This window comes from Leptinotarsa decemlineata, unplaced genomic scaffold, assembly GCF_025532065.1.
Source record: "Leptinotarsa decemlineata unplaced genomic scaffold, Ldec_3_MD MMD2_P_RNA_scaffold_2, whole genome shotgun sequence".
NCBI lineage: Eukaryota > Metazoa > Arthropoda > Insecta > Coleoptera > Chrysomelidae > Leptinotarsa > Leptinotarsa decemlineata.
In genome coordinates, this window is record NW_027412529.1 from 15,789,012 (window position 1) to 15,812,599 (window position 23,588).

The window sequence follows — 23,588 nt, forward strand, 5'->3', positions numbered from 1 at the left end:
TGATCAAAATTATTGATTACTCCTGATACTTCTGAAGTCGTATCTCAAACTGATTTAATGAATATGAGTTGATATCATAAATTCATTTACAAGCTTCAATTTGCTGAAATATGAATCCCTACATGTTTTTTTCTCCATGGAATAAATCATTTTGGAAACGATGTTGATAGTAATGAGCAGGTAATATCATGTCCACGAGTTTATTTTGTCAATTTTTTCATTTCAATCCAAATACCATCTTTAGCAAGCAAATTGAAACCCTTCTCAGATGTTTCCACATATAGCGGTGTTTTCTTTACTGGTTGTAGTTCGAAATGTGACAGAAGATAGAAAAATATCACTTTTGTTTCAAGAAGAGCAAATCTTGATCCTATACAGTTTCTTGGTCCAACTCCAAATGGAATAAAAGAGTATGGGCGGATTTTCGCTTTATTTTCTTCGCTGAATCTTTCAGGATCGAAACGTTCCAGTTCTGGATGATATTTAGGATCTCGGTGTATAGCAAAGATTGGAAAAGATATGTAGGAGTTTTTTTCCAAATGCACGGGATCCTCTCCTGGATTTGCTGGGTTTATAGTATAAGGTGCTGTACACATTCTATCAGTTATCACTGAAGGTGGCCATTTCCTCAATGTTTCTGAAAACAGAAATGGTTGTCACTCAAGTGATTTGATAAATGACAAAGCTGACCTATTCCTAAACAGATGATAATATATTTGTTTGGAGGTGTTTCAATGTTTCATGATGAATTTTATTAGTTCCATTATCTGATATTATATACAATGATTTGAAATCCCTGAAAGAACTGATAAGAAGAAGAATTAAAAATGATAAGAATAACAATTATATCAAGCAAAAGAAATCTGTAGTAAAATAATAGTGAAATAAAATACAGATAAAAAAAGTACGACTGAACAAAAAATAGATATGAAAAGTTAAGAGATTCCAAGTCAAGTTACTTCACGACGCGACGTTTCGATTGTTAGTATTCACAATCGTCTTCGGGTGAAGACTGGACACCGAGAGATGACCATTTATGGGTCATTCGAGTAATGTTCTCTAGGAACAGAAGATCGAAGAGGTTCTTAAGAAGGCACAATACACGAAGATCGTACACGGAGGAGTACGTTCCTCTCACATCGATCATCAGTTCCAGAGATTCGGCTACTCAAAACTTGTCTAGATTTTCACTCCCCATGATACATACATTATAAGGAAAACATCGTCTTTTGTAAAGAATTCAAGATATTTTGACAACTACTAGGTGCAATTGAATTCACTCAGCAAGACCAACTAAACAGTTTCGACGTGGAAAGCCTTATACCAATGTTTCGGTCAAAGAAGCACTCCATATCATACAGAGGAAGCTATCCGAAAACGGGGACCTAGAAGATGCAACGAATTTACCACCTATAGAAGTAATCAGGGAATTACTAGGATGATTTGTACGAAACTGTTATTTTCAACTGAAGGACGAATTCTTTATACAAGATGAGGGACTGCCAAAGGGATCGCCACTTCCACCAGTCATAGCCAACATATATCTATGGAGTGGTGGAACTCTGGCCATTGAAGAAGCCAACAAGAAACCTCGTGTCTAGTTGAGATACGTTGACGACACCTTCATGATATGGAACCATGGGAATACTGAACTAGACGCTTTCCTGAAACACATCAACAGAGTAAAACCTTCCATTACTTTCACAATCGAGAAAAAAGTCCACAACGAATTGCCATTCATAGATGTATTGGTGAATTGAAGAGGACCGACACTGAAAGGAAAACTTCTGTATACCGAAAACCAACTCACACGGGACAGTATCTGAATCATGAACCCAACCCAATCGACTGAAAAAGAAATCATCAAGACTCTATCAGACCGTACTTTCGGGCTTTGTAATACGAAGGAAGGTCTCGAGATGGAACTAGACATCATCAAAAATGATCTTCAACGAAATGGCTACTCCAAAGCGATGATGGAACAGACTTTGGCTGAAAGAGAGCAGGAACCCCGCAAGGAAGAGGAGCCGTCACAACCAGTGCTTGCACTTCCCTACATCAGAGGATTACCGGAAAGGATAAGAAGAATTGGTTCCAAGTACAACATAGGAACACAATCTGTAGCAGCCTCACGGAAACCAAGCCACCAAACGTGGACTGTGATTCCAAGAATTGCATTCACCGGATACCCTGTGAGTGCGGAAAATCCTATACCTATCTGTGAAACTAAGAAGCTATTGAATGTTTGCATTGCCGAGCACAAGAAACATACACAGCGTGGGAAAACCAGCAAATCAGGAATAGCAGAGCATGTTTGAACCCACCAAAATAACATCAAGTAGTCCCAAGCTGAGATCATACACAAGGAGGAAAATTGGTTCACGAGAAAATTCAAAGAAGCCGCATACATGTTGTCCAACAATATATTCAGCCAAGCTAGCCTAGAGATACGCAATATATGGAAACCTATAATCAAGCGAAAAATGGCAAACTCCCGCCAAACGGTCATCTCCCACTTAACCGGAGAAGCAGAAAAAGGGAAGCGGAGATAAGTGAAAGTACTTCAATGACCTATAATCAGTTATCTCTCGGAGGAATAAGTACAGTCATCATCCGAAGACGATTGTGGATACTAACTATTGAATCGTCGTGAAGTAACTTGTTTTTTTTTTTGTTCAATTGTTTTATTTTATTTTACTATTATTCAATTTCATTTTGCTTTGGTTGATATAATTGTTATTTTCAGCTATATATTTTTAATTCTTTTTTTTTTATTAATTCTTTCAGAGATTTCAAATCATTTTATATAATATAAGACATTGGAAGTCCGAACTAATGAAATATAAAAAACAGCATTATTATTACGATATGCGTTTCATTCACATATATGGATAAGATAAGATATTCAGAATTTTCCAAATTCAGATTCTTGAGTTTATGTTATCGTTTCTATTTTTTGCAAATGTCCAGGAATCAATTAAATTTGATGCACTTGGTACCTAATTCTTGATTGATTTAAAGGATATTTCTCTTCCAATAACAATAGGTTACCAACGTCGTGTACTCCTGTGATTGATATGGGATTTATTAGGCTTTCCTCAGTTCATTGTTTATTTGTGATTGATCGTGATGACTTCAAATTATTACCTACCGTGATTGTTCGCTAATGACTGTACCATATGTGGGCCCAATGTTAAATATTCAAAAGAAAAAGACGATTCGGAAAGGTTAAATAATTGAATGTATTCATTTCGAAAGTAGTGAATTTTCATGTCACATATGTGACATGACGTATATCACCCATATTTGGAATAATGCAATCGAGAAAGATGGATAATCAAGAGCTAAGAGCTGTCGCGCTCAATATTTCTGAGGCCTTTGACCTGGTGTAGCATGAGGGTTTGCTGGCCAAACTTTGATGCTATGGCTTGTTGGATCATTTTTGTGTATGGCTCTTCAGCTTCCTGAAAGAACGTTCCCTGCAAGTGGCCGTCGAAGGATATCTCTCGAATACTTCCACCATCAACGCTGGTGTTTCCCAGGGATTCATATTGTCTCCAACCCCTTTTTTATTATATATCAGCGACTTATTGGAGAAAAACTGAAAATCCAATATATTGCTTTGCTGACGACAGCACACTTGTATCGTCATTCCATTGGAATTCCAGGACATCGGCTACGGAGGCACATATCTTCACCGGCAGCAGAAGGTTGCATATCTCAATGAGGATCTAGAAGTGATTTCGACTTGGGGTGAAAGTAACTAGTTTCAATTCAATTCCGCAAAAACCCAGACATCGGTTTTCTCCAAGAATATAAATATCTTCGAACCGAATACATTAATGTCACGTCAGACAATTCCGTTTTTTGCATTAATAAGTTTGTTGGGAGTTAAAATGGACACCAATATGTCTTGGCACAATCATGTCGCTGGAATTGCAAAGGCTGCTTCCCAAAAGTTTGAAACTCTGTTCCGAACCAGAAAACTGTACACACCTCAGCAACTTTTGATGCTTTATAATACTCATATCCAACTTTCTTTGGAGTATTGTTCTCATTCCATCTCACTCCATGTTCTGGATTCCATCCAGAAAAGAGCCATCCGCTCGATTGGAGACGCGAGTTCAAATCAAAGGGTTCAAGAACCCTTTGATCTGAAGAACTGCGTTTATGTGAAATTAACTTCCTGAGAACGTTTTTCCGAATGGATTGAATCTCCAGCTATATCGCTACTTTTGCACAGGCACCGCTCTGAGAGCGCCTTAAGGATTTTCCAGTATAGCTCTTGATTTGTCCTTGAAGAAGTGGTCTTACGAAAACAATAATTTTCAACACAAGGAAAAGAAGAGACCAGCCCTTGACGAAAGATAATCTGAAATTGTTGAGATACAAGGCTTCGATCAGATAAAAAAAACTGCGGCTGCTTTGGGGATATTACAAAACCGAGTTTCATATCATCAGCAGATAAAGGGCATATTGAATTTAGATGAATCTTCCTGAAGAATATAACAATTTACAACTCAGCCAACCAAGAGACATTCGTTCTTCCAATATCGATGCTCTGGATTTCTATAATAAAAGTAAGATCAACGATTTGGAACAGGTCAGCTCGGAAGAAACCACTGAATACAAACTACTACGAGTAAAAAAAAAACATAAAACACAAGCCTCCGCTTATGATAATTGAAGCAGCCAGATCATTATACTTTGTTGTCCATTTATCATACCCTTTTTGACTGATATTTTCAAAGCATGTATATGCGAAAGTATATGATGGAGTTGACCGATACTTGTATATAAAAATCTATAACTGTATTTTGAGATTTTCACTAAACAGTTTCACAGAAACGCCACACGTGTTTCACCATACAATGACTTCTCCAGGCGTGTCTTCACTGACTAAATTCTATATAACAATATATGTAGAAATTTGTTAGTGAAGACATGCCCGAAGAAGCCATTGTATGGCGAAACACGTGTTTCGTTTTTGTAAAACTGTTTAGTGAAAATCTCACAATTGAGTGTTTTTTGAATATGCGAAAGTGATTTCCCTGTTACCCGAATATATATTTTGTTCAACCTTAGAGATAGAACTTCACATGAACTGAAAGTAATTGATTTTGTTTGAAGGTGGTTAACAATGTTTCATGGTATATTCCATTAGTTCAAACTTCCATTGTCTAATATGGTATAAAATGATTTGAAATTCCTGAAAGACTCGATAAAATTAAAAAGAAGCACTTCAAATCATACAGTGAATGCTATCCGAATGCGGGAACCTGAAAGATAGAACGAACTTACTGATCTGTTTAAATCTGTTTTTTCGTTAATCAGCTGCCGCCCCCATACGAACGACAACTCTCAGGAGTTGAGGAACTTGTGCGAGCAAATTACTGATACGAGTAATCATAGAATTACTAGGATGATGTGTACGAAACTGCTATTTTCAAGTAAAGGACGAATTTTCACACAAGATGGGAGACTGCCAATAGGATCGCCACTTTCACCAGTTATAGCCAACATATATATGGTGTTGTTTGAAACTCTGGCTATTGAAGAAGCCCACAAGAAGCCCCGAATCTGGTTGAGATACGTTGACGACACCTTCATGATATGAAACCATGGGAATGAATAAATAGAACACCTTTTTGAAGAACATCAACAACGTAAGACCTTCCATCACTTCCACATTGAAGAAGGAAGTCCACAACGAATTGCCATTTTTTGGCGAATTGGTGAAGAGGACCGATACTAGATGGGAAACATCTGTATACTGAAAACCCACTCACACCAGGAATCTGGACCAGGAATTCAACCACCACCAATAGACTAAGAGAGGATTGATCAAGACTCTAGTAGAGAGTGCTTTCGGACTCTGTAATAGGAAGGAAGGTCTCGAGAAGGAAATAGGCATCATAAAAAGGACATTCAATGAAATGATTACTCCAAAGTGATGGTGAAAAAGACTTTGGCTAAAAGACAGCAAGAGCCTCACAAGGAAGAGAAGCCGTCACAACCAGAACTTGTACTTCCTTACAACATAGGATTTTCGGAAATGATGAGAAGAACTGGGTTTATGTATAACATAAAAACCTGCTTCGGATCTGGAAACACTATCCGTAGTAGTCTCACGAAAACTAGACCACCAAACGCGGAGTGCGATTCCAAGAATTGCATTTAGCGGATACCCTGCGAGTGCGGAGAATCATACATCGGTGAAACTAAGAGGCCATTGAAAATTCGCATTGCCGAGTACAGGAAACACACACAGCGAGGAGAAACCAGCAAATCCGAAATAGCAGAGCATGTTTAGACTCATCAACATAAAATCAAGTGGGCTCAAGCTAAAATCATCCACAAGGAGGAACACTGGTTCTGCAATTTTATGGCGCCAAATAAAACAATTCTTTATGCTGATGATACCACCCTAATCTACAGTGGAAATAGTATCAACAAACTAACAGAAATATCGGAAGACATTGAAAATAAAGCTAATACTTGGTTTCTAACAAATAATTTTAAATTAAATACCAATAAGACACAACGTGTTCAATTCTCCACTGTAGGCCCCTCAAATGATAGCGTGAAATTGCTTGGCATAACACTTGACAATACTTTATCTTGGCATCAACATACAAATCAGCTTAGGAGCAAGTTATCCAGCACTATTTATGTTCTACGACAACTTCAAAATATTACCAGTTTCGATATATTAAAAATTACTTATTATTCGCTTTTTCATTCTCACATTGGTTATGGGATTATTCTTTGGAGAAACTCACCTGGTTCTCTCAATATCTTTAGGTTACAAAAGCGAGCCATTCGAATATTGGCAGATGTAGGTTTTCGGGAACCGTGCCAGCCAATTTTCAAAAAACTAGGTATCATGCCTGTACCAACGTTATTTATTTTTCATGTTTCACTAGAAATCCACAGAATTGCGGGTACCTCACCTAAACGTTCTAATATTCATCAGTACCGTACGAGAAACGCTGAATAGATCTGTACAAATCGATATCGCCTAGTTAAATTACAAAAAAAATTCTTTGGATTACAACTTATATAACTGTTTACCAGTCAAGCTGAAAGATCTTAGTATGAATAAATTCAAACAATCCATTAAACAACTACTATTGGAGGGCTGCTTTTACTCTGTCTCTGTACCTGGGGTATTTTAAAAATCGCTCCTGTCTCAACATACAAGCAACATACTCATCTGACTACCGTAAATATGCTATATCATGTTGTTCTTTCATGTTTTTAATGTTAATCTTTATGTTGCTCTACTTGTTATCTAAAATTATATTTTATACTCATCCGATCTGAAATTACTTTTGCTGTGGGTAAGCATATGTAACAAATTTGTCATGACTTGCTACAAACATGTAAAATGTAATGTGGTTAAATAAACTTCTATTAATTCCAAAAACATGCTTGACAGAAATTCATGGTATACCGACAGTTCGAAAACCAACCATGGCACAGAAGGTGGAATATAGTTTGATGTCAAAAACTCATAGTACTGCTATCAACTCGATCTGTTAAAAAAACATATGTTTAAAATATGTTTTTCCGTTAACCAGATGTCGCAGCCCTACAAACGACAACCTTTCGGAAATCGAAACTTGTGCGAGCTGAAGACTAACGAGGTCTCACCTTTTATCGTGTGATTTCTAACACAAGTTGGACGATAGCAGGTGAGAATCGATCGTTCAGCCTGGGGCTTGAACCACCGACCAACACGGCGGTCGATTTGAGTGAGTGAACAAAGCACCCACGTCGAACCGATCTGGTATCGACCGATCGGTTCGATCGGATCCATGTGAAAATCCTGCAACGAATTGAAGAACTGACATGAAAATGCCGTGAAAACTGAAAAAACTGGCGAAATAGAATAAACGGAAATGTGATGAAATTGGTCGATTCAAACCCATAACGTATTTAAGTAACACTTCATGGTGAGATTTTGTATGAACAGTTTACAAAACCACCACACGTGTTTTGAAATATGAAATAAACAGTATGAAATCACACATGTGAAAGCAAAAAACACACGTTACGGTCGTCGAGGTTTTCTAAACTGGAGTACTTCTTTGATAAAATATATTGACTCACTAATGGGTGCTAATATAGTCATCACATCTTGAACATCTTGAATGTGCCAGAGGCGGATAATTTTTCCTGAGCCAGTTGTGGGGCACCAAATTGTATGGTATGGGATTAAAATAGAAAATTATTACAAGAGAAACGTTGAAGTACTGATGGGGAAATACAGGAGAGAGAATGGATACATCCATGAGTCGAAAAAAAATAACTGAAGAACTGATTCAACAAACCGTGGATCTGCTGAGAATAATTACAGGGCAAATCACTGGGCATTGTTCATTTATAGGACACCCGCACTTAATAGGGATGCATGAGGGTGCAAGTAACACAACAAAGAGATAGAGGTAGCAAGTTATGTTCAATGCGAATATGAGGCTGTAGATCATAGGAGACAAGCAAATCATGAAGTATCCTCAGTTATACCCGGAAAGAAATGACTACTAGATCATAGGAGACAAGCAAATCATGAAGTATTCCCAGCTATGTCCGGAAAGAAATGACTGACATAGATCCCCTACAAAATAGTATAGGAATGAAGAAATAGTCAGGCCTTACATGGTAAACCTTTGGTATCAGAAAATATCCAAATATCTTCAACATTCTCCAAAATCCGTTGAGGTCGGTTCCCTCTTTTCCCTTCAAATAAAATTCGTTATTCGGCTCTTCGAGTAAATTAACTTCAACCCCAAAAGCGGTTGTTGCTATAACGTCATTGGTGAAACGAGTGAAAATACTCTTCATTTCTCCTTTGGTGCATTCCGAGCACTTTTTATGGAAATGTTTGATGAAATTCTCTGAGCATTCCGATATCAGTTCGAACATCATTCTCATTTTGCTGCTGGTGAAGCTTGGACTGAGAATTGGTCGCATCACACGCCATTTTTTCCTGAAAACATCAAAAATACTTCAATAATATTAGCGATTTTGAAAAAGATACATTGAATGAAACGTGAGGTTAATACTGTAGTAACATTAGGATTGTCAGTTTTGACTAGAATAACGAATAATGGTATCAACTGACAATCAAGGGAAAAGAATAGGTACCTTATCTACAATTGACATGAAAAAGTTAAAGACATTTTTTTATATTCAACATAAAAAAGTAATAAAATCATTGGGCGTAGTACTTACATAAATATTCACTCAGGTTACGCTACGTCCAACGATTCTTTTATTTTCTATCTGATCAATATCTTCCTTAGATTACTGAGAACCTAGAACCTTGCGAATCATTTTTTGATTTTTCTGTACATTATCTACATTATTATTATATTTCTATTTTCAATAAAACCATTTGCCATCACAATTTTTCACACGCTTTATATTAGCTTCACCTGTATGTATGTATGTGTGTGTGTGTGTGTGTGTGTGTGTGTGTGTGTGTGTGTGTGTGTGTGTGTGTGTGTGTGTGTGTGTGTGTGTACCTGTCGCGCAATAGTTGTGTGGCCACATGCCGTCTAGCAACACGCATGGTGTGGCCTACCTACTTTGAGCGGACATTTTTTGAGGCCACTGAATGCGGACCTATTTTAAACGAATCTACGCGGTCTGCTGATCACAATGGTACCTACTTCTCTATTTGACCCCAGAGTGATGGTTCAGGGATGTGTCAAAAGTTGTGTTAACTCATCAAAATTTCATCTACCTCATGTGGCCATCACTTTCGTCCGCCCAGTGCTGCCTCTACAATAACATGCATCTTGGAAACTACTTTCAAGGACTCTCGATTTATTTATCGAGCGGAGTGAAGCAAAATTGAATTCTCGCAACTTGTGTTTAAAGGTGCCTTGTGTGGACCATCAGGTGTTCATTATTTATTAAGGCCAAGAGGCTTTTCTTACGATCTTCAGAAATCAAACGTTCATGTTTACCTAATGCAAATAGAAGATATTCAAATATGTTATGATATGACACAATTTACAGATTTCAACTAGTGATCCATTCAACTAGTTTTTTCAAAAATTTTCAAACAAATTATTCAAAGAAGACTTACTACCTACAATTAATTTTTGCCGCTAAAAAGCTGGAGGTTAAATGAATCCCAACGTCCATCCATAATAGGTATATCCACATCCCAAATGTTGGGATGGCTTCTAACAAAAAACTATACAGATCGTAGAAATTATCATTTATCAGCCTTTTGAGACATGATTTAGTTAATGTAATATAGGCAGTATATCTAATCGTATTATTCCAGGATAATGAAAAACTGTATAGAAATATGTACAGATTTTCGTAATCAGAATAAAAATAAAATATGTCGAAATATTGTGCTTTCCACGTAAGACAATCGTTGAAGAGTGTGGTAATTGGTGAGCTTCACAATATTGATAATATATCTTTCAAAAATGAATTACCTCAAAAACCAATAACGAAGCCTGTTGACGCTATTTTGTAGGAGAACAAGTACTACGGGTTTATTAAACTGGTTGTGAAAATCTTACGAAGTTTTTTCAATAAAGGTTTTTAAAATATATGAATCACTAGGAATTATTTGTACAAAACCACGTTTGAGTAATATGGAACTAAAAGAATCTTCGAACTCGTCAGTTACTCATTTAAAATTTGGTCTAATTGCAGGGCATAGGTTTAGTGATGACTTTAGTTTCGTGGGCTAATTCCTTCTCGTATCTTATAAAAAACTTTGAATAAACATAGTGCTTTATCACTTGTCTTGAATAGTAATAGAAAAACAGTTTTGTATTACCTGCAAAAGGAATTTTGGCGATTCTGTTGAAACTTGGTAAAGTTGTCTGATTGATATATGTGATAAAAATCAATATTCACCACCAGTTTCATACAACTATGTTATCAATATCAAAATAAAGAATTGAAAATACAATTTCATGCTCTCATGTATTTTTGTCGTGTCGTGCTCACTTTTCAAAGAACAAATTTCAAAAAAAATTCTTTGCACGCCCTTGAGCCAGGAAACAATATTATAAAAATGCGTCATTACTACTTACTAATACCAAACGGTAATATCAGAACTCTTAAATTTATTAAATTTATGCCAAAGGGTACGCCTTACTTTGTTACAAGGTGGTTTATTAGTTAGATAAATGGATAAACAAGTTGAACTAAATTAAGTGAACACCATTATTGACTTTGTTACTGAAAAAACGATGAGTGTTAGCAAATGAGTGATTTTTTACACCAACTAACACGCAAGGAATAACAAAAACCAGTTGAGCATAGCCTTTTCAATTTGTAGGTAACATTTTTTTCTGGTAGAAAATCAAATTTCAATAATTAAAGTTCCTAAAGTGAAAAATAAGGGATTAATGGGGCCTTAACAGTAGAAGTTATCTAATTTCAGGCAGACTGTGACGTCATCACAGCAGCCAGGTTGCCTGTCAACCAGAGTACACCAAATTGTCACGTGGTGTCCTGTCACCCAGCCGTGAACCAATCAGAGTGTACCAAATTGTCACGTAGTGTCCTCAAACAGTCACGCAGCTCGCCAGCTAATGAGAGCGCACACTTCTACATCTCAGAACATCGTGGCGGGAGATTTAAATTTTCTGTGGACATGAATAATTCAGGTAGACAGACGACCAGAAAGAAGTATCCCTCAAAAAGACAGACCGCCCAGTCACGTGGCGCACTTATGTCAGCTCATCTTTTGCTCAACACATTTTTATTTCACGACGTCTTACAAAAGTTTTCGTTGGAGAATTGAACGCAGGTCTTTGGTGCGATAGACTTGATCGTTAGCCTCGACAGCACCGTGAGATATTGAAAGTAATTGCGAACTGTTGATAGTGATGGCTTTGCTTTTCATTGTTTTTCGAATTGTTTTTACATTTGAATTATGATCACTGTTGTTGACGAACTTATTTTAAAATATGACAGTTGTTAGAAAATTTTTTCAAATGCTAATATTTTCCTTATTTCGATGAGAACTGGTCGAACTGCAAATCCGGTGGGTCTTTCTTTTTGTTATGAATTGTGAATTATTTGGGCAGTGAAATATGATGAAATTTCTATAATGGTTTTACTCAATTGTTTAATTTCACGCCAAACAAATCTGTAATGTCACCAGGGTTTCTACACATCGTGTACGGACGGTAGCACATTACATTTCACATTTTGAATTACGTTTTTCAACTATTTAATGAAATCAAAGTTGGGAATTCCATACATTGAAATATATCAATAAGATCAATTATGATGACTACATTTTGTGCGCATGCTCAATTACGATTTCAATTCATGGAATTTCAATCCACTTTCAGTGGCCAGGAGTTCATTATTTTTATTAAGGCATTCGGGCACGACTGTGTATGAATGGCCACATAATTATTTTGGCCACAAAATGATATCAGTAGGTTGATATGCATTGTAGTTATTTCCGATGATAAGTCGAAAGCTTTGGTGTGTAAGAAAAAACTCAAAGTAAATTAAACCAGCGTGGAAGAAGACGTGTTTCATTGTCAGAATAAGGTTGATAAATCGGCAACAATATATGATCGATTACTTTCCAAAGAGCATATCCAACTTCTTGTATTTTCAAAGATTGAGCATGATAGAAAATATGTTCAAAATAGTGAGATCTAATTTTGAGTGAGCACTTTCCAAAGGAATTTCTACAATCCGTTTTCTAACTCATTTGAAGAGACTTTTAGCACCTGACTCCATATTACATATTGTGATTTTCAATATTTTAAGTTATTATAGATTTTGTTTCGATAGATTTCGAAGTGAATTATGAAATTTACTTTGGGAATTGTAGTACAAATGAAACTAATGAAGATTCGTTGATTATTGTTTTATTAACGCAGTTGGATATGACGGTGTATGGTCACATAATGATACCTGATACCTTGGAGATAATAAACTTGGAATTTTGAGGTGTGTGAAGTGTGTATGTGGCCACTAAGTGGCATCAGTAGATTGACATGGAGCGAACGGTGCAGTTTCCGACTTCGGTGTTTGTAGAGAAACCAAAAGTACCAGTTGTTTCGAAAATAATCAAAATAAAAACAATAACAACTTTCATAAAAGAACAATGAACTGGCTTTTTTTGCCACCGAGTTGAACTTCGGATTTAATTTTCAATTTATTCAACATTGACTAAAGAACTGTGAGAAGAAATATATCCGAGAATAATAATATTATTATTATTTCTTTATTCATTTTCAGTATCTTTTCACTCTACTAAGATTTTTCAGTGAATCATATATCGAAATTTAGTACATCGAAATATACTGCATGAAATAAATGGCGACTACTGCATTGTTGAGAGCAAATTTCAGTAAAGATTCAGCAGTTTAATTCCATGGAAAACTTTTTGTAGTATAAACAAGAGATAGGTGAAAATTAAAGAGTTCGAAGAGTCCAAAACGCATTTTTGGGATGTTGGTAGAACGACGAAACGTTCGTCAAATAAAACAAGCATCGATTATAGAAGTGTGTATATCAAAATCTTTTTTTTTTAATTTGAAATGCTCGATTATCATTTGTAGAAATGATCCACTGACAAATAAAATCATTCCCATTAGAGTTTTTAATACTTTCAGTTGTTTTGAAAATAATCGAAATGAAAAAATCTATATTGCCAGCTTTCGGGAAATTTTCTATAATTTTATATAAACACTATATAAAACAAGTGTATATGGCCACATAATGATACCGGAAATAATGTCCTTGGAGAAAATGACCTTGAAATTTTGAGGTGTGTGAATTGTGTATGTGGCCACAAAATTACATCAGTGGGTTGACCTGCAGTTACCGTTGAGGTGTGGTCATGGCCACAGATGTCTGTTTTGATGAAAAGTCACTGGCTTCGGTGTGTAAAGAAGAACTGGAAATAGCTGAGTATTCACCTAATAAGGCTCTACCGCCGGTTTATAATAACTTCGATGACCCCACAATTCACACCAGGGCGTGGTGTCCACACTACTATTGCGCGACAGGTATGTGTGTGTGTGTGTGTGTGTGTGTGTGTGTGTGTGTGTGTGTGTGTGTGTGTGTGTGTGTGTGTGTGTGTGTGTGTGTGTGTGTGTGTGTGTGTGTGTGTGTGTGTGTGTGTGTGTGTGTGTGTGTGTGTGTGTGTGTGTGTGTGTGTGTGTGTGTGTGTGTGTGTGTGTGTGTGTGTGTGTGTGTGTGTGTGTGTGTGTGTGTGTGTGTGTGTGTGTGTGTGTGTGTGTGTGTGTGTGTGTGTGTGTGTGTGTGTGTGTGTGTGTGTGTGTGTGTGTGTGTGTGTGTGTGTGTGTGTGTGTGTGTGTGTGTGTGTGTGTGTGTGTGTGTGTGTGTGTGTGTGTGTGTGTGTGTGTGTGTGTGTGTGGTGTGTGTGTGTGTGTGTGTGTGGTGTGTGTGTGTGTGTGTGTGTGTGTGTGTGTGTGTGTGTGTGTGTGTGTGTGTGTGTGTGTGTGTGTGTGTGTATGTATGTATGTATGTATGTATGTATGTATGTATGTATGTATGTATGTATGTATGTATGTATGTATGTATGTATGTATGTATGTATGTATGTATGTATGTATGTATGTATGTATGTATGTATGTATGTATGTATGTATGTATGTATGTATGTATGTATGTATGTATGCTTGTTTGAATGTATGTTTGTTTGTAACTCTCCAGCTCGGGATCTGTATTGACAAAATTATCGGCATTATTGCTTGATCTATTCGCGGACAGATGGCTCTATACGTAGCCTATTTAGTATTTCTTGGTCCATTCGTGGGCAGATGGCGCTGTACGTAACCTACTTGATAATTCTTGATCTATTCGCGGGCAGATGGCGTTGTACGTAACCTCCTTGATAGGTTGTTCAAAATAAAATCAAAATAATAAATATAGTTCAAGAAACTAAAAAACACGAATACAAAATCGGAAATTATTACTTCCGATTTTGTATTCACTATATTCAATTTCAGGTTGTAACTATAGTCACAACCTGAGCAGTATATCATCTTCCAATCAACTAGTTTTTTGAAAAGTATTCTTACCTCTCAACGCAAATAAATTCTTACTCCATAGTGGTTCTATATTTTCTGGAAAAACAGGTCTATGATCAGTGAAATGATCGAAATCTTTAACGGCTATTTGCTTTATCAGTTCTGGATCCTTAATCATAAGAGTAGGAGATCAAATTGATACCATCTAAAATACCTGAAACCAATACCATTTATTGTTGGATTCGGAAATTGTAAACTATTCAGTCTGTAAAATTTGAAATCTTAGTTTTATTGGTAGTTACTGTTATCAAAATTTCAAAATGTGTCAATGAAGTTGCCTTAAGGCAGTGGGAGAACATTGTTTTCACGCACTTATTCTGATTTTTATTATTCATTCCATAGTATTGAGACAAATGAGTCAACAATTCATTATTTATAAAATTTTCGTTGAAAAATTCAAATTGGTAACCTTCTTTCGTTAACAAGAATGTTTGAAATCACGGAGTATCAGAACAAGAAAAAAATCTAAAAAATCAGAACTTTTTGAAGACGGTAGTCAGAAACCCCCAAGAAAGCGACTAATTTGAGATAATCAAAAATCTGAAAAATAACCTTTCTATTTTCATTCAGCAATAATCTGAGTCGTAACAACTGAATCGGACGACTGAACGGAATCAGATTAAACTCAACATTATCACTGCTTATGCATCAGAATAATATTAACGCTACAATTTACGAAGATTTCGTGTAATTTTGGTCATAATATAACGATAAGTATTGAGGAAGTCGAAAAAAATTCTTGCTTCATGAGAGCTACACAATACGGACTTGCTCCGAAGCTATTGGAAACGTTCGATAGTGAGTTGTGCATTAATAGTGTTTTTTTAGAGAAACTTCGCTAATTAAATTGAATTTTACGGAAGTTATGAGTGTCAATAGCGGGGGGAAACCCCCTGATGTAAATTGGACCCCAACATCCAGAGATATAACATTAGACAACGATGCCATGTTATTGGACACCTCGATAGGTAACCGAAAAATAATAGAAAAAACAAAAGTAGCAGAATTCAACGTAAGTAGAGTACCATCTAGATTACAAAGATTTTTAGAAAATTTTTGTGAACAATTAGCAGCCGATTCGGAAAGAATAGATAATATTGATGGAATTCAGAGTATAGGTGAAAAAACGTCAACAACCAACGATAAGGGACAAAGTAAAGAAATACAAAATTTACGCTATGGTCATATGAATACAGGTCCGTATCAAGTATATATAGAGAGTACGGATGAATCGCGTATAAATCCTATGAAAATTGGCGAAATTGTTTTGAATACTTGGCCATTGTTGGATAAAAAAATTAAAAATATTGATATGGTTGGTAGAAGTCGAGTACGAATAAATTTCAAAAACTTTAATAGAATGAATGAATCTAAAGTGTTCGAAGAAAAATAAATTAAATCATACCTACCAGAATTCTTGATTGATAGACAGGGAATTATTAAGGGAATACCTATAGATTACACAGAGGAGGAAGTTAAGAGTAAAATCAAACCCCTAGATCAGTACGACAGTCTTGAAGTTGAAAATGTCAAACGATTCAATCGAAAAGTGATAGACGAAAATGGAAAGGTAAATTACGTACCTACTCAAACCCTTTTGGTAACATTCAAAACACAAAAGCTCCCTAAAGAAATTCATATCAATAAAGAAATGACAACCGTCTACCAGTACGTCCAAAAAGTTTTACTTTGTTATAATTGTTATCGTTACGGACATATTGGCAAACAGTGTAAAAGCAAGCCAAAATGCTGCAGATGTGATAATAATCATTTGAGTACAGAATGCCAAAATTTAACAAAACTCAATTGTTTGCATTGTAATGGAGAACATTTGCCTTATGAAATGAAAATTTGTCCAGAGTTCGAAAGACAAAAATCCATAAAAGCTACAATGATGGAACTAAATATAAACTATAACGATTCGGCAAAAAAAAATCCTAAACAGAGTTATGCAAATGCCGTCAGCGGAAAATTTAAAATAATAAAGACGGAAGCCAATGCGGGACCATCAATGTCCTAGGTATTCATTAACAGAAATTAAAACTCAAATGGCTCATAGAGAAGTTATTTCACCAATTGAAACACCAAGAACAGTTGGAGAAATTTTAGAAAAACCGCAGTATAAAAATAATTTACATGATATAATTACTATAGGGAATATTACAGAAAAGTATTTAGTGAAATGTGTGTTAGAATTGGTTAGTTCAATAATAAGAACAATGAAGGAAAAAACTCTTTCGAGGTTAATGAAGCAGATGTTCTAAAAATGATAAAAATCGAAATAAATAATACAAATATTCAACATTCGATGAATTAAAGAAAGAATTAAATTTTTGTCAATGGAATTATCGTTCAGCAGTAGCAAATAAAAACAATTCAGAACATCTGCTTGATCAAAATGATATTTCTTTTGCACTACTTTCGGAAACATGGTTCAAACCAAATACATATTATAATTTTTCTGCTTATAATGTAGTTCGATTGAACCGAGATGATGGTAAAGCAGGAGTAGCTATTTTGGTTAGAGAAAATATTCATTATGAACAAATACCAGCCAATATTACTTCATTACTTGCCGTGTGTGTGAGAGTTCAATTGGGCAATATCATTAACATAACTATAGTGTCACTTTATGTTAAACCTAAAACTATGATTACAAGAATGGATTCAGTTTTTCAATAACGTACCGAAACCATGTCTGATAGGAGGGGATTTTAATTCACACCATACAGCATTCGGTAGTAAAGTTAAGGACTCATATGGCCAAAATCTTTTGGAATCCCTAGAGGAAACCAACCTAATATACCTGAACAATGGAGAACCAACCTTAGTATCATATTTGAATCAGAGAAGAAGTGCAATAGATATGACATTATGTAAACCGTAAATATCTCAATATTTCACCTGGACTACAAGTACAGACCCCCACGGATCGATTCACCTACCAATCTTCATCAAATGCTCAATGGAGGAGGCGACATCGAAATTTTGGAAAAGAACATACAAAATATGGAACCTTCGAAAAGCAAACTGGGAAAAATATACAAACAATTTTGAACAAACAGAAGGAGGGGAGATGAATAACCAAGAGCTAATAAACGAAATGAATAAAGCCGCAGAAAAATCTATACCCAAATACCCCGACAAAGATGAATCAAAGAAGAAAACTGGTAAAATCTGGTGGAATGATGAAAGTGATAGGGCATGTAAGAAAAGGAAAGAACTGTATATCAAATACAGAGATGAACCGTGTATTGAAAATCTCAGTAACTACAAAAAGCAAGATGCGACGGTGAAAAAAATAACAAATAAAGCGAAACGAGACAGCTGGAAACATTTTTGTTCATCGCTAAGGAGAAATAATAATATGAAAGAAATATAGAATAAAGTTATTAGGTTCAAAAACCGAAAACAAAGTAATAGAAATCCAATAGTCGAAGAAGGGTGGATAGAAGACTTTCATAACAAAATTGCACCAGCCTGGGTGAATCCCTTGATAGAATTCGATGAAAGCCATATAAACAACGAAATACAGAAACCATTCACTCTCATGGAACTCAATATAGCTCTTCGTCAACATAACAATACAGCTCCAGGAAAGAATAACATTCATTACTCCACGATTGCGGAACTGCCAATTAAAATGAAATAGAAATTACTATCTATTTTTAATAGAATATGGAGTGGGCAAATAGAAATCCCTCAGGAATGGCACGAGTATATAGTGGTACCTATACTCAAACCAAAAAAACCCGAGAATCAAGTTGACTCTTATAGACCAATCACTCTTGCTTCATACGTCATGAAAACATATGAAAGACTCATAAAAAACAGAATTGAAAGGTGGTTAGAATCGAACAAACTCATTCCGCATAATCAATATGGCTTCAGGAAAAAAAGATGTACTCAGGAAGCAGTTGCAAATCTGATAATAGACGCAAACTTAGCAGTCACCAAAGAAAATTCCATATCAGCATTATTTTTAGATATACAAGGGGCATACGATAATTTGATTATGAATATTTTGAAAGGCAAGATGGAACAAATGGATTTTCCTGTCATTATTACAAAAACTATATTAAACCTCTATCTAGACAGAAAAATATATATTAAAATTAATGAAAACATATTAGGACCTCGCTATACTCAAGTAGGATTACCACAAGGCAGTATTTTGAGCCCTTTACTATTCATCATCTACACTGCAGATATAAACCATTCTCTGTCCATGTCAACCAAACTCATTCAATTTGCGGACGACTTCTGTTTCTACAGCGAAGGAAAAAATATAGAGCAATATTTACAGGAACTCGACTCAAACATGAATATAGTTGGAGAATACATTAAAGATCTTGGAATGCAAGTTTCACATGAAAAATCAGCAGCGTGCTCCTTTTCCCGAAGCCGTTTTCAACAAGATCCAACAGTATCAATAGGACCATACATTTTACCATACAAAAGCTCAGTAAGATATTTAGGAATTGTAATAGATAAGAAATTAAGTTGGAAAGAACACATACAAACAATTACAGTGAGAGCTGAAAAAAGTTTGAACATTATAAAAGCATTTTGTAAAAATGTCCTGTTAGAAATAAATAAGAATGTATTATAAATCTATAAAATATCAAAATATTGTAGGAATTTTACATGTTGAAATAGACTGGCAAATTGGTTATACCAACGCCATCTGAACTCATTACATACACAAACATACACACATGAGAGCTATCTTGGCGTGCGCTGCCTATACCCTTGGAGTTACATGCAGGTAATGTACTGTAAGATTATTTATCCTAAATAATTCTCAATGAAAATCTGCGATACTGTATATCTATCTATATCTGGCTTACAGAGACAGTCTTGTCTGGCTATCAGTGGTGCCAGTAGTACCAGCGGCCATGGAGATCCTTCTAGGTCTACCTCCTCTCCACATTTTTCTCGAGAGAGAGCCTAGATGGACTGCATACAGACTTGTGCACATTGCCAATTGCACAAATCGATTCAATGCAGAGTGTAACAGATTGTTGGTTGACATTGGAAGTCACAGCATTCTGGAAATGACCTCTGACTTTATGACACCAACTGTCAACTACGAACTGCCTTATAAAATACTATTTCCGAATAGAGAGGACTGGATCCTCCGGGAGAAGGAAATATTAAGAGCAGATAGTTGTTGGTTCACAGATGAATCAAAAACACCTACCGGTTCTGGTGCAGGTGTTTTAGTCGCAGACCTAGGACAGAGGTCTGCGACTGCCTGGGAACTCATGCGACTATATTTCAAACGGAAATTTACGCTATTAAATTGTGTGCGGAGAGATTGGACGAATCTAACCTCACTCACAAGTCAATAAAATTATTCTCGGACGGCTCTTCTTGACAGATTGTCTCTGGTCTGGATTCCTGGTCATACTGGCCTGGAAGGCAATGAAGCTGCTGACTCTCTTGCAAAAGAGGGTGCTGCAAACGGCTTCATTGGACCAGAACCTGTCATTGGCATCGCTTTGGGCTTTGCCAAACAAACACTGAACACCTGGATGCAAAGAAGATTTATGGACTTCTGACAGAATTTTCTAGGATTGGCTCACTCCAAGGCGTTCTCTCACTCTTCGAAGTTTAATACCAAACAGTTGTAGGGATGAACTACGATGTCTAACTGGCCTTCTTACATGTCACTGTCATTTGAATCATTAGATGCAGAGACTTGTACTGTCGGAAGACAGTGTGTGTCGCCTCTGTCTGGAAAATGATGAAACAGCAGAGCATATAATTTGTGTCTGCCCCGCTGGGGACTAAATCAGGTTCTTTGAATTCAGCAGATCCGTACTTTCACCATCTGACCTGAAAGACCACTCACCATACAAACTAATCGGCTTCGTTAAGAAGCTGGGTTTATTTGGCCGAGTGTGAATAGGTGTGAGTCACAATAAACCCTTGTGGATTGCGGTGAAGGGTTGAATAGACCCAATCTCTCAAGACCTACGTACCTACCTCATGTGGTAGCCACTATATGCAAAATACTGAGCCATAAATAAATCTGAATTGGATATTTTTTACAATGCACATTTTAGAATATCTGTCATATTCTTATGAAAATTGATACAATTGTCGTTTTGAGTATTTGATATAGATAAACTTTGTTTCGACGTAATGCGTCGCGTTTACGGGGTTAGATTCTTGGGGTAGAGGGGCGGTCTGAGCAATGAAGCGCCATCGCTGAGAACGCGACCTGAACGCGGGCAGACGCGTTGGGGTAGAAGTCGTTGATGGTTGTGTTGTTGGTTTTACGAATTTTCTTGAAGGTAACATTCGCAGCGGTATTACTCAGTGCAGTTGGCATATTTTTTCAGGGACTGTATTTTTGAAGTGAAAATATAAATTACTAGCTCTTGCCCACTCTTATATTAACGTACAACCGAAGCTACTGAACCTAGAATCCTGAAATATGCAGGAAGGTTCTTTGTATAGTATAAATGAGATTGTATTGTATTTCGTTGGTTTTGAAGTTGAAGTTTTGGGTTGATAAAAACATATTGTAACTATTGGTTCAAAATGTTCTGTCACAAAACTTAATGTGACAAACCAAATTCTAAGCGGGCGAAGCCGCGGGCGACAACTAATAAATAATATCTGAACCAATTGAATATTGTCAAAGTGGATAACACTATCATTTCAATTAAATTCATCCCTCGAAGAATGTATGAAATTATAAAAAGATTAGATTCATGTTTGGCAATCTTTGCTGATAATATCTTGATGTTATGCGAGTTCGAACATTTTCAGCAAACAATTCTCTCCACCGTTTCTTTTTATTCAATCAAAACGTCATAACTTATTTGACAAAAGTTTTTTCGTACTCTTTTTTAATTTCGAATTCGCATTTCTGTAACGTTTGAAAAAGTCAATTGAAAATCAATTCGTTTCATTATTGTCATAAAGTGATCCGATTGTAGTTCTCAAGTACACTCATTTTGACAGCATCAAGCAGGCTCTTTTTGACGTGATACTATCACATTTATGACGATGATCTATTTTTCCAGCATAATTCAGAAAATAATCTTCTTTGGGTCAGTGGAGCAATAAGAAAGGTTGGGATGTGAAACGTTTCATATTTTTGTATACTTTAGTCACTTGATTACCGATCATATAATCAATATTCTGGATTCTGTCCTAGGTAACACACACACCAATCGGCAACTAAATCAACGGCTGCGACTACTTTATCAGTAATATAGGTTTTCTGTTGAACTTTTGTGAATATATACAGAATAATTGGAATGTTTCTAATGATTCGTAAAGATCAATGAACGAATGAGAAATACTGTCTGCAAGACAATCAAAACACTCGAAATGCATATTTATCTTCAGTTCCATTCGTAATATCTCCATTTATGTATATTATAGTTTCAAAGTGCACAATGCAAATATGTGATACGAGGAATAGGAATAAGAAATCGGTGATGAGTCAATATATAAAGTATATAAATCATATTCTATTTGTTTTCCTACTGATTTGTTTGCTAGTGCTTCATTGTAAATGATCAGGAGATTGGGATGACTTGGTTGGGACCATAGTTTAACAACATAATTCAATGAAACTTCTTTCATTATTATTATTTGTTTATTGATAAATCATCAAATTTCCCGATGAAGACAAAACACAAAAATCATCAAAATTGGTCCAGCCGTTCTTGAGTTCCTTTATTATAATTATTTTTATTTTTCAACTTTTCTTTTTCATATTTACTCATCTTTCAAACTTTTCCTGGACTTCCACAAATAAATCTAAACCAAAATTAACCAAATCGGTCCAGCCGTTCTCGAATTTCAGCGGGACTAACGAACAGCAATTCATTTTTATATATTAGAAGATAACTCACAGAGATTGGTCTTGCAGATTTTTCTTGTTCATTCAACAGCAGGATCACGCTGAACACAGTCAAGTATATTACATACAGATGGTTCCGTGGTATGACTTCTGACCATTGTAGGCAAGAACCAATCTTTGTATGCCTTTGACTCGATTAACTTTAACGCGGCTTGACTGCATGTATGAAATTTTTCTCCAAGAGAAATATAGTTAGCTAGTAACAGCTTCATCTCGTGAATAAAGGACCAAGCGGTCCTTTATTCGTGGTTCATTAGAAAATGAATATTTCGAAATGGAAACATTCATCCTCAGATGAAGCTTCATGATGTTCATATCAGACTTTCTTTGTAATATTGCTCACATATATGAAGTTTTGCTTCTGAGCATAACTTGAGGTTGTTGAATTCTGTTCAGAGAAGAAATGATTTCCAGACTTTAGATGCAAACATCACAATCCATCTTGAATGACAGGAATATTGAAGGAGCGTGGATGAAGCTTTAGTCATTGATCGATGAATACATTTTCTGAATCTGCTCGACCAACATAACATACCTAATCTTCTCCAGAGAAATATATGTTAGAAATACACGGTTCGAAATGATACAATTGAAACTAATCCTGAAGATTGCATTCATATGGAAAAAGA

At 36.0% G+C, this 23,588-nt stretch overlaps 1 protein-coding gene across 1 annotated transcript in view; it reads right to left on the reverse strand.

Annotated features, from left to right (window-relative positions):
- Positions 1–494: 494 nt before the first annotated feature.
- LOC111506250 (cytochrome P450 9e2-like) overlaps positions 495–23,588 on the reverse strand; it is a 28,348-nt gene continuing 5,254 nt past the window's right edge. The window contains exons 4-6 of the mRNA XM_074186551.1: positions 15,063–15,225; positions 8,662–8,993; positions 495–637 (exon numbers count right to left, since the gene is read on the reverse strand). Of these exons, the coding sequence (XP_074042652.1) occupies positions 629–637; positions 8,662–8,993; positions 15,063–15,189 (468 nt within the window). The 5' untranslated portion in view covers positions 15,190–15,225 and the 3' untranslated portion in view covers positions 495–628. The remainder of the gene's footprint in view (positions 638–8,661; positions 8,994–15,062; positions 15,226–23,588) is intronic.